The sequence below is a fragment of the Gastrolobium bilobum genome, unplaced genomic scaffold (genome assembly GCF_033153095.1).
Source record: "Gastrolobium bilobum isolate Gb01-03AN ecotype WA unplaced genomic scaffold, APGP_CSIRO_Gbil_v1 utg356, whole genome shotgun sequence".
In the NCBI taxonomy this organism is placed as follows: Eukaryota; Viridiplantae; Streptophyta; class Magnoliopsida; order Fabales; family Fabaceae; genus Gastrolobium; species Gastrolobium bilobum.
The window spans coordinates 418,355-431,092 of NW_026898613.1; the positions used below are offsets into that span (position 1 = coordinate 418,355).

General features: G+C 33.3%; 1 protein-coding gene across 2 annotated transcripts; it reads left to right on the top strand.

Moving 5' to 3' along the window:
- The first annotated feature begins 8,567 nt into the window (after positions 1–8,567).
- Positions 8,568–12,502, top strand: LOC133317657 (uncharacterized). Of its 2 annotated transcripts, XM_061519521.1 has the most exons (6): positions 8,568–8,741; positions 9,159–9,267; positions 9,684–9,801; positions 10,485–11,453; positions 11,856–12,036; positions 12,073–12,502. In XM_061519521.1, exons 1-6 carry the CDS (start codon positions 8,579–8,581, stop codon positions 12,261–12,263), a joined length of 1,731 nt encoding a protein of 576 aa, XP_061375505.1. In that variant the 5' UTR covers positions 8,568–8,578; the 3' UTR covers positions 12,264–12,502. The 2 variants fall into 2 exon arrangements, with proteins under 2 accessions (XP_061375505.1, XP_061375504.1); XM_061519520.1 differs by having other exon boundaries at positions 11,856–12,502.
- Positions 12,503–12,738: the final 236 nt, after the last annotated feature.

Here is a 12,738-nt window from a genome sequence, read left to right on the forward strand (position 1 = left end):
TTTCTTATTTGTCATTTTTTATTTCTTATGAGAAGTACTAGTGCATGCATGAGTAGAACTTTGCTCGGTATATTTTTTTAGTTATTTTTTTTTACTATTGTAAAATATTTAATGCTCACTAGTGAAATTTATATCTCGTGTAAAAAATACAGCAATTTATGAACACGTTAATGACTTGTAATGTCAAGCAAATATTTAAAAAATTGTTAAAAACCATTTTAAATTTTTTTAAAAATATATCACGAGAGAGGCCTACAAGGCCTGTAGGCCATATCAGGCTTTCTAATTTTTAAAAATGGGTCAAACTTGGCCTATCAATAAAGCCTTTAGTAGGCCAGTAAACCAAATATGCTGAATATTTTTTTATGTAGATTTAGGTCAAAAAGACCAAAGTCCAGCTCAATCCAACCCATTTACACTCTTATATCGGAGTCAACGAGAGCCAAGAGACTTATGAGGATAAGTAGGCGCAACACGGAATGCTGAAAATTCATGTTCGATTGAAAATTGGGATGTGATTAAAAATGTTTCCCATTGAGAATAAATTAATAAAATAAAGACCAATAAAACTAAATATCTTTTTTTTTTTTATAACAATAAAACTAAATATCTTAAAGTCTAAAATTATTTAATATCAAGTCTATTAACGTGTTTCCTAGTTTGTCTAATGAGAAAAATATGTGTCCTTTTAAAGGGTGTAAAATTGTGTTATTTTAAGTGAGAGAAAAAGATAAATCATGAAAGATAGCGAGTGAAAAAAAAAAGATATGGATCTTACATTTTTGTGAGAATAAAATAAGACAAATTGTGTCATTTAAAAAGACAAACATTTTTCCCTTCTCATCAAATTATTTTCTTTGAAAGCATCAACTCTCTCTCAACTTCATCTAAATTTTTTATTGACGTGTTTCCTAGTTTTGTCAATTAGATGCAAATTATTTTTCTTTCCAAGTGTCAATTATCCCTCTCTCTTAACTTCATCTAAAAATTTTCCGTTGTATCATTTGCATATAATATCATTTGCACATAATATCTTGTTCCTTTCTCAAGCTTGGCACCTAGGTAAAATGACCTTAATATGAAACATCGGCCAAAGTATCTGTAACACCCCGTATATATCCGGTAATGTTATCATAATATCGTATTAAGCTGCGCTTAATTAAAAATGCGGAATTACTTTTTCTTTTCGATTATGATGCCATTAACATTACCAACTTACTTAATAATCAATTAATAAAACATCGCTTGTATGTAATTGCAATAAAATAGCTAACTGAAATACCTCATAACATAGATAAAAAGTGTGGCTCTAGTCACGGAACTACAACAATGCAGACCGGACCATCTAACAGTTTATACAACTCCAAACTACCAGTACTAACAGAAAGTGTCATGGACAATCCCCATGCTCACTCAAATAAGGTAACAAGCCCAACATCAGTCTCAACAACAACATATCATAAATAGCGGAAAACATAAACATCATCCCAAATCCAGTCATGCTAATATAAAGCAGTAAAACATAATCAGCTAAGCTCCGGCCTCCTCCCGCCTGAGGCATCAGTACCCATACTACCTGATCCTGAAATAAGCATTCCCCAAACGTGGGGTAAGATCTCTAATCTAGAAATCTCAGTAAGTCAGTGAGTCCTCAAGGATCTTCCACCCCAAGCTCACTTACATGTGCAATATAAGTTCAAAAGCAGTTTATCATTTATCATTTCTAAAACAATGCAATGCAGCAGATAAGCATGTCATGTGTGTCAATACTAATCTACTGGCCAGAGACAGTGCAGGTATACGTCTATCACCTACACACCGTGCAAGTACCACTTGCATTCACCCCGGTACACCATCTTGTATGGCGCTACATACTCAGGCTTCCCGTCAAGATGAAACAACACATGCATATTAAAAACCATTACATGTAAAGTTCAATCAACATATCAAATATCCAAAAACATGTACACAACATGCATAAACCGTACCCCCATGGGACATGGTGGAACCACAACATGGCTAAACCGAGGACACGAAAGCTTACCTTGCAAGCTAACTCTAAAAGCCAAGAGTCCACAGCTCAAAGTCCAAACACAGCAGATTCACAATCTGTTATGGACCAACAATACATCAACAACATGCACCACAAGCATACAATATTAAGACAACGCCTTTTCATTACGTTTTCAAGTCTTAAAGCTTCTAACAAAACCACAAGCCCTTAATCTCATGATTCTGGCTTAATCCATTAAATACAGAAGTTTAACTTCATCAAACTGGGGTCCAAAAACCCCCAATAGCCTACTGTACACACAGCACAGCTGCTGTTCTGCGAAATTCCAGAATATCCGGATATCTCACTGTCCATATCCGGATATGCATATCCGGATATACAGATTCACATATCCGGATATCCAATATCCGGATATCCCAAAACCACGTATCTGGATATCCAATATCCGGATATCAGTTCGACAGATATCCGGATATCTCACGACAGAATGCAGTTTCTGCATTTTCGTGAAGATATCCTTCAAAGGTTCCCTTTTTACCGATTTTAAACACCTAATCATGCATTTCTAGATGTGTTAAGCCTCACTCAACAACAAGTTATCATCTTTTAACCTTAACATGCATCAAGCTACCATTTTTAAGCATTAAACTCATGATTAAAGGTTGGTATACATACCACAGGCCAAAACAGAAGAAGAGGCTGCTCTTTGGAGCTCACAATCAGCCCCTCAAGACTGACTTAACAAGGTGCACGAAAATGGATCAACAAGCTTGGACCTTTCAATACAAAGGAAGCTTCTTGGACCTCACAATGCCAAAACAAAGGCTTCCACACACAACCAACCCAAGTCAGCCTCAAAACCTCACACACAACAGCTCTCTCAACTCAGAAAAGACCAGCAATAGAGTCCCAAGGCTAGCTCTCACCCTCACCAAGTGTATCCCAAGTGAAAGTGTGAAGAAAATCAAGAAAGGAAGTGTCTTGGACCCAAAATGGAGGAGAAAACCCACAAGTCAGCCAAGCTGATCAGCCACCCTCACACACTCACGTAGAGAAGCTGTTTTCTAGGGTTTTGTGCACTTACAAAGGGTATTTATATCCCAAGCCACTTAAACACACAGTGTTAACTTTAATTGCTACGCTTAGCATTTTAATCCCAAACTTTGGATTATGAAACTACATAATTTTCTAAGATTTATCATATTTTTCTTATAATTTTCTGAGCGGTACGCGCTTTTCCAAGCCAGTACCGGTTTCCAGCACCAGTTCTCATTATCTGGACTTGAAACTCGTTTTACAAGTCCTACATATTATTCTAGTAATTATCATGCACTTACATTAATTTTCTGGGATACTTTTTTGGCACACATTTATACCGACTAGCAGAACTGGTATCTGCACTTTTCTTCCGAAAAGCGACTTTCAGCATTCTTAATCACTTATTACGATTATTAAGCCTCATAAATAATTATTAGGGTCAATTATGGAATCATTTCCTAATTTTGCATAATTAATTAATTAAATACCTTAATTAAAGGTGCGGGTTCTTACAATATCACTCTTTGCTAAATTTTTTATTCAAATGTCATGCGAATAATGCTTTTTACCAAACTGTCACATGACGTAATTCCTTACGATTAATAGTGAATTCAGTTCGTCAATAATTTTGTGACACGTGACATATATTCGCAAAAAAAAACTGACTATACGAAATTTGTTACTAGTGGTAACGGATTTGGTACGCAATGTGACCACGTGTCACGAAATCATAGGCGGACATAATTCGCTACCAGTCGTAGCAATTTCCATCACGTGGCAGTCTGGTAAAAATTACCGCTCATGTGACATTTGGGTAAAAAATTTGTCAAATAGTGACACTTTGGTCACTGTTCCCCCTGTCCTCTATTTTCTTTAGTTTTTTTTTTTCTGAAATAAAAACGGATTACTTTTTCATTTTATGACATATTTGATTTAATTTTTAAAAGGGTTTAATGTTTCTGCTTTTGCAACAGAAATTTTTTTCTATCACACTCACATAAAAATGAATGGATCCCACAATAAAGAAAAGAGATAAAAGATTAGTATAACACATTTATTTTTATATGAATGTTACATTAAAATATAGAATAAAATCCGCATATTATGTTTTATTTTGTTTTAACACGTCTATCAAATGTTAGTATTAGATCGGTTTTTTCAAATTACACTAAATTTTAAAAATAAAATAAAAGAGGGTAAGTATTTAAAATTGAAAAAGAGAGAGTACGACAATTAAATGAAAAAAAAAATGACATACATTATTTATTTTTTTATTTTTTTGATAACAACATACATTATTTTTTAAAAGAAAGCAACACTTAAACTTACTCAATTGAGAGGATTGATATGCGGTTTTGAATTTTTCTTTCTTTCTTTCTTTAAATATGAAACAAAATATTAAATGCTTTTTGATGTTGTATATATTGATGTGAGGAATGTGAGGAAAATCTTGAATTATACTCGTACCATTTGATAGAAGGTTTTTGTATGTCTAATTTTTGTATATATAAAATGCTTAAAAATCATATTTATTTTTACATTGTTTTGCAGCAAATGATGGAAGTGGAGACACGTTTCAGGACAAAAACTTTGTCTCGAGAAAACAAAGAAACGTATAGTCAGAAAACGGCATTTATGATCCTTATCTACATTTATGTTTCTCTTCAAAGTTATCATGGATGCTAAATAAATGGAAAAACTCACATAAGGCCCCTTTTATACGATGTCTCGATCATGAGTAGTTGTAAAATAGGTACTTCAAGATAAACTCTAATCTGATCCAGGAACATCAATTAATGCATGATCCACAAAATTTTTTGCCATTGATAAAAGTTGATATGTCTTAAATTTAAAAGAAATACTTGTTAAGAATTTAAAAAAAAATATTAAATAAAAACTAAACTTTTAAATTTTTAACATAATATATATTAATTTTTTTAGTAATCTATTTAATACTGTAATTTCTTAATAAGTATTTATTTGAAATTAATATTTCTATATTGATAACTTCATCTCTTGTACTCATATGAAAATAGATGTGGTCCTGTCAAGAGAAGAAAGAAAGAGAAAAAAAAATAGATTTTATCCATTTTCATATGAATGTAGAAAATAAAAAATATTATTTCCTATTTTTTTTAAATAACGAGTGCTATTAAAATACTAGAAAGAATGACTCAAATTTAAGCTAATTTAATAATGCATCCATTAATTGTTTCTCCAAAAATATATATGAAAATTTGTGGTACTTCATAATCCGACTTGTAGAACTTCTTTAACACCGACACTAAATTAATTATTAAAAACATTAATGGCATGTTTAGGTAAATATTCAAAAGAGGTGTAGTTACAAATTTACCCTTATTTTATTAAATTAAATTGTTTTACTTAAAAATAAATTTTTTTTTTTATGAAGACTTAAAAATAAATTTTTAATTTAAAATAAAAAATAAAATCAAAGTTGTTTTTTAATCTAATTGTACATATATCATTTCATCTCTTCTAATTTATATTAATTTATATTCAAGCTTATCTTAAAAAAATTCGTATAAATATAATTTTTATGGCTTAAATTTTCATCCTTTCTTAAGAGGATTATTCTCTAACCACTACCGAGAATCTTTTATGGGTATATACTAACTATAATATAAGGAGAATGATCCGTTTACAATTTTTTTTTTGAAAATTTATACAAATTACATTATGTTCTTCCGGGAGAACATAATGTAATGAATATTCTCTCGCGAGAAGATAGTGTAGTTTGTAAACAAAAAAGTTTGTAAATATAACCTGTCTCATAATATAATATTTATAAACTTGTCATTAATCTTGAAACTACTCGTAGGCCATTGTCATAAAGGACAGAAAAGGAGATTAGGTTGGTGTCCTAGAACTAACGGTAGTTGCAATGTCTCCCAAAATGCACCTAAACAATGATACTTCAGAGCAAGAAAGTAGCAATTTTTTTTTTTTTTTTTTTTTATATATAAGGACCTTTATTCTTGCACTGTCGTCTCCAAATTGAATTATCATTATACAAACTAAGAACCAAAATCATCATCATCTTGCAATAATGGCATATATAATTTTGTAGTGGTTGGGAAGGTTAAGGACGCTTGACCTTTTGTGGATGGGACATTGAGTTTATTATTGGTAAACCTACTCAAGCAATCTCAGTTAAACCACAAATAATAACACCATAGTGCCAATGAAATTTTTTGAAGTGGGTCCATACATTGACACCAAAATGGTTAAAAATAACACAAAACCTGAAAGTCTCTTCTTTTTTCTTCACACACAAACATAGCCTTTTAAGCTATATAGCCAAAAAGTAAGAGTCTTGTTACTCACTTACTCATATAATATGAATTTCATGCCTTCCACGCATCAATTAATGATGAACAATTATCATTTAATTATGTATAATTAGTTAAGACACTCATAATATCTTTTTTTTTTTGTTAGAAACACTTATTAATTTGTTAAGTAATCAATTATGCACTCCCAGACAACTTGCTTAGGTGTAGGTAATGTGTTGAATTTCCTACATAAATGAAACAATTTACAAAAGATAATGTACTAAACCGTTTGTGTTAAAACAATTTTTATTTTATTTTTGAGAATTGACTCAAGTGATAATATAAACCGCAGGTCGAATGAATTGGAAAAATAGGAAGGATTTGAATTTTGAAGAGAACTTTTAAAATCAAAGTTAGATAATTGTCACACTACTTGACTCGCGATTAATCTTGTATTTGGACGGGCCTCTTTCTTTGATCGGGTCGTATGAATATATAGGGATCTAGTCGGAAGGGATTATTAGAATCATAAATACAAAACTATTTTTAATTTTTGCAGGAAGTAAGAAGGAAGTAACCTATAATGATATGATCTGATGCACATGCTAGAGTGGAAATCATGTGTTATGTGATAGTAACATGAATTGTGTCAATTTGCATAAACAAGATTCTCCTGCTGTAGTGAACAGTGCAAGATAACCAAAAGTAGAAAAAAACAAAAGAATAACAAAATGATATTAGCTCGTTTGGCGTCAGAAAATTGAGCACTTAGATATGAGAATATGTATTTGATCTTCTTTAGTATCGTTTTTGGAAGAGATTTAAAGCCTTAGGGCTTGTTTGGTGTAATGTATAAGACTTGATAGTATAAGATTATACTATACGTTATGACATTTTCAATTATTTGGTGTGACCATCGTAAAGTATAAGTTTATATAGCAGAATCCCTTAGGGCATGTTTGGTGCATAGTATAGGATAAGGCCTGATAGTATAAGGCCTGATAGTATAAGACCTGATTGTATAAGACCTGATTGTATAAGACCTGATTAAATTTTAATACTATCATGCGTTTGGTATGGTATTGTATAAGATAATATCCTCCAATATTTTAAAAATTAATATATTAAAAAAAATTATTTTAATATATTAATATTGAAATGATATATTAGTTCTTGGGAATTGTACTTTTAAGCAACATTAATACATCAACCCCTTTATTAGGCCTAATCCTACCCCTTAGGCTTGATTAAGTTATACATCATTTTGATATATAAAAGGATCCTGGTGTATAAGCTTATACTATACGATGGTCACACCAAACAACTGAGAATGTCATAACGTATAGTATAAGCTTATACTATCAGGCCTTATACATCATACCAAACAGGCCCTTAATACATCAAAATGATGTAAAACTTAATCAGGCTTAAGGATGTGGGATTAGGCCTGACAAAGGATTGATGTATTAATATTGCTTACAAGTACAATTCTCAAGAACTAATATATCATTTCAATATTAATATATTAAAATAATTTTTTTTAATATACTAATTTTTAAAATATTGGAGGATATTATCTTATACAATACCATACCAAACGCTGGATAGTATTAAAATTTAATCAGATCTTATACAATCAAGTCTTATACTATCAGACTTTATCTGTACTATACACCAAAAATACCCTTAATCTCCGAATCAAAATCGAACTAATTGTGAAATGATAACCGATTAGAATAAAAGAAAAAAAAATAAAAAACAAAAGAATAAGTAAAGTGTAAAATATAAATAAATAAAGGAAGCAACGAGCACAAAAGCACGAGGTACAAGAAACAAGGGACAAGAAGATTTAAGAAAACAAAGGAACCATGCCATGTGCCAATAGGGTATTTCATTTGTAAATAGCAAAGTGCTTCAAACAAAGAAAGCTTTGATCTTTGTGGAACCAATGAAAGAAGAAGAAGGAAAAATAAGAGAGATCTAAGATTGGGAATGTGGGCCATAACAAAAGAAGCCATGTGGGTATCTAATTATCTATCTTGTGTCAATGATTTTTAATGCTTTCTGACACTACCATCTCACCTCAAACATAGAAGAAAATGAGACATGAAACTAAAACCAAGCAAAGTTGCAGATCTGAATGTGAATGAATGGTGATGATTCACATCTACTTCATTGAACATTGAACCAGTTTGAACCAGTTGGTGTTGCAGATCTTCTTGTGTTAAACATGATGAGTAACAGGAATGGGAGAGACTCTTTATTGGGATCCCTTAACCATCACCGTAGAGGTCAGAGCTTCAATGGGGTTGCCAACAATGATGACAACCTTGATCTCTTCTCCAAGAATCGCCGCTCTCTTTCTGTTGCTTCTTCTGATGACTCTTCTGATGGTACTGCACTGCTTTTTGTTTTTGCACATTCTTAATATGTGCAAAAAGTGTTTTTTTTTTCTTCTTAATTTTTGTTTGTTTGATTCTATTTTTGTTTGATTCTAATTTCTAATCACAAACGGAAACATTGGCTGTTTTTAAGCATTGATGTTTGGAATGAAAAGGATGTTTTGGTAATGGTAAATAAAAATAACATTATTATATAGTTTCCATTATGTAGGAACTATATGATTATGAAAAATTGTGGTTAATCATCAATTCTTGCATTATGATTTGTATTTTTTTCATGATATCATTTATTAGGCCATGGTTTCTGCACTTTTTTTATTTTTATTTGAATCCATTTCTCTTTGTTTTTAAGGTGATCAAGTGATCTTATCTATGAATAATAATAATAATTGTTATTTGTGGATACAGTTTCTGTGAAACTGGGGAGGCTCTCAGTTGGAGGACCAGCAAAACCAGCCAGAAGTGGGATTGATGATCTATTATCAGCTGCGGAAGGAGGAAAGCATGATTATGATTGGTATGCTACATTCAAATTGACTTCATCATTATCTATCATTAGTAGATTGAATTTGACCAACAAAACAAAGAAATCACATTTAAGAGGACAGAAGAAACAATTACAGAAAGTGGGAGGAAACAGATGTTAGCAGTTTTCCTGGAGAAAAGATCATATCTTCATGCAGTTTTATTTTATTTCAGATTATTCATAGATCCGGATATAATTGCAGACAGTTGATGGAACCCATAATCAATTCAATTAAATCCTTATTACAATATTTTAGTTGCTGGCTTAATATTTATTCAACTTTTGAAATGAAGGGGTGCAACTTTAAATAGTTTAAGTCATAAATTATCTCACACACAGACAAAATTATGTAAATAAATTTACTATTGGTTTCCCAATTTGTAATTATCACTATTCTATGTCATTAGGCTTCTCACTCCCCCGGGGACCCCAGTTTTTCCAGCATCAGAAGGCGAATCCCAGTCAACTTTAGTGCCTCCAAGGAGAAGTATGAGTAGATCAACTTCTACCACTAAGGCTTCAAGGGTATGTGTCTTCCTCTCATAATTTCTACATGTCCCTTTTACAATTACATTCCATATATGTTACCGGTATTCTTGCTTACAGATTTATTAGTAAGTGGATTGATAAGATATTAGCTATCAAATTCAAGTGAAAGAGGATTATCCTCCTCCCCACAAGCAAGGAGCCAGGGTCTTTTGCTTTTTGGGGGGTTTGGGGTGAGGGATAAGGTGATGCAAATGTATGTTTGATTTTGGTATTAGATGTTTCCCAAGTTATCTTCTCTGAACAATATGCCTATGTCAATTAACAATCTCATTTAATTCCTTGTTTCAACTCACAGAAACTAACTGATATTGAAGCATACTGATTACTTGGAGGAGTACTCCCGTAGTACTTACTCCTTTACTTAAAGTAGAAATGAGTAGGACTCATGTGGCATTAACCATAAAGGAGTGAGTAGAATAAATGCAATTAATTGAATTACTTTTTTTTTCAACTTGAGTAAGTGATGTACTTAGTCTTCACTATTGCAAGAATGAAGAAAATTTTCCACTTGGAGAGCTAGTTTATATTATATTGACATGTTGAAAATGGTAAGCTATCTCAACTAGTTTGGGATAAAGGTGATGTTGATGATGATGATGTTGAAAATGGTAAGCTAGATGCTGCTATTAAGTTTAACTTCTTAATCATGTTTCTTTCAGCTTTCAGTCTCACAATCCGAGAACTCCAATCACTCTAGACCAGCAAGAAGCAGTTCAGTAGCTCGCCCTTCCATCTCCACTTCACACTCACAGTACAGTACCTATTCTTCAAACAGATCCTCTACCTCAATCCTTAACACAAGCTCTGCCTCAGTTTCATCTTACATTAGACCATCTTCCCCTATAACCCGCTCTACAACTACAACAAGGCCTTCCACTCCCTCTTCCCGCACCACACCATCATCAAGGTCTTCAACACCCTCAAAAGTACGGTCAGTTTCCACTAGCTCCTCTAGTGACAAACATAGACCATCATCACAAAGCTCAAGGCCATCCACTCCTAGTTCTAGGCCTCATATTCCTGCAAACTTACACTCCTCATCTTCTCCATCAACTCGGTCACTGTCACGCCCTTCTACTCCCACTCGTAGGAGTTCAATGCCATCTCTATCTCCATCTCCTTCTCCTTCCCCTACTACAGCTTCTTCAACTTCATCTGGCCGTGTTCCATTAACCGGGCGCAGTTCAGCACCGGTATCAAGAGCAAGCTCACCAAGCCCCCGAGTCCGGCCACCACCACAGCCAGTTGTTCCACCTGATTTTCCCCTTGAAACACCACCAAACCTTAGAACAACATTACTTGATAGGCCAGTTTCTGCAGGCAGATCCCGTCCTGGATCTGTCACTCTGAAGGGAAACAATTCTGAAACTCAAGCCTCAGTTAATATGCCAAGGAGACATTCATCTCCTATTGTGAGTAGGGGGAGATTGACAGAACCTGCTGGGAAAAGCCGTGGCTATGCCAATGCAAATGGCCATCATGCTGATGTTCTTGAGCCTAGGAAAGTTCCACATGCTCCTGAGGTAGTTGCAAGGAAATCAGTTAAGGCTTCAACCACTACCACTGACAACTCAGGGTTTGGGAGGACTATCTCCAAGAAATCCTTGGATATGGCTATTAAGCACATGGTTTGTATACTCTACTTTTTCCAGTTATGCAAGATTGACCATCAAAATTTACTGATTACACTAATCAACATTGAACAACTTATGTTAGAATTTCAAGTGTATGTGATGAGCAATTAAGTCCTACATTGGTTAGGAATGGACTAAGTAAGGACTAAAGACCCATAAACCCAATGCCTTAAGGTTTTGGGTTAAGATTTGGTATTATGAATAATAAGTTGCAATCCTTGCCAATAATGTGTTATGATTCATCAGTCAACTTGGGATACTTTATGAATTAGACTAGTCTTATTATATTTTGGCCATGATACTTCATATGTCTTTGAGTAAAGTTATGCAAACAGGCTTGCAAGTTTGTTCTATCAACTTAAACCTGATTTTCTAAGTGCTTTTCTGTTTTCACAGGATATAAGAAACAGCTCAGGAAATCTTCGTTCACTATCAAGCACCACATTATTTCCTCAAAGTATTCGAAATTCCACTCCCAAGAGTCACTCTCATCGAGTTTCGAGTGCTCCAGCGTCTGTTGACATTAATGGAAGCATGCTAAGCAGTAACAATGGTGCTAATTTTGATGTGGGAAATGGTATTAATAGGAATATGATAAAAGGAAGAGAGAGAGATGAAAAACAATACTCTGCAAAACTGAGTGAAGTGGACATCTATGAGAGTTCTCGTTATGATGCACTATTGCTTAAAGAAGATTTGAAGAATACAAACTGGCTGCATGGTGCTGATGATGATAAATGTGATCAAGGCCTCATATTTGATAATGGATTTGAGCACCTGCCTGAACCTTTTGGTCTCTTGTAGCATCCAAAAAGGTTCTGCTGAGAGCATTTTGTAACATGCTATTTATGTTCTGATTGTTATCTCAATTTTTTGAAAGGATGGGATATTTCAATATAAAGCTCCAAGGTGGAGAAGTGAAGCTGCATTATATGTTTTCTGCAATCAGCAGTGAAATCAGTGGATTTAACTTTGATCTTTCTGTTAGAAAAGCAATGCAGGAAAAAATTACATGCAAAGAGGTCCAAGTTTCTTTGGGTGGATGAGAGTTTTCAGAAATGAGTAATTTCTTCTGTCTGTGCATACACAAGTATGCATTTGTCTAAAGGCAAATGTACTACTGTAATTACATAGAGATGGAATGTGATTTTTTACTCAAACACTATGGTTGAGTGTTATTTTCCCCTTGGCAATGAACACTATAGTTGAGTTGAGTTGTATTTCTACTTTTTAGTGCCTTTTTACTCAAGTACAATTATTATAATTTTTATTATTTCTT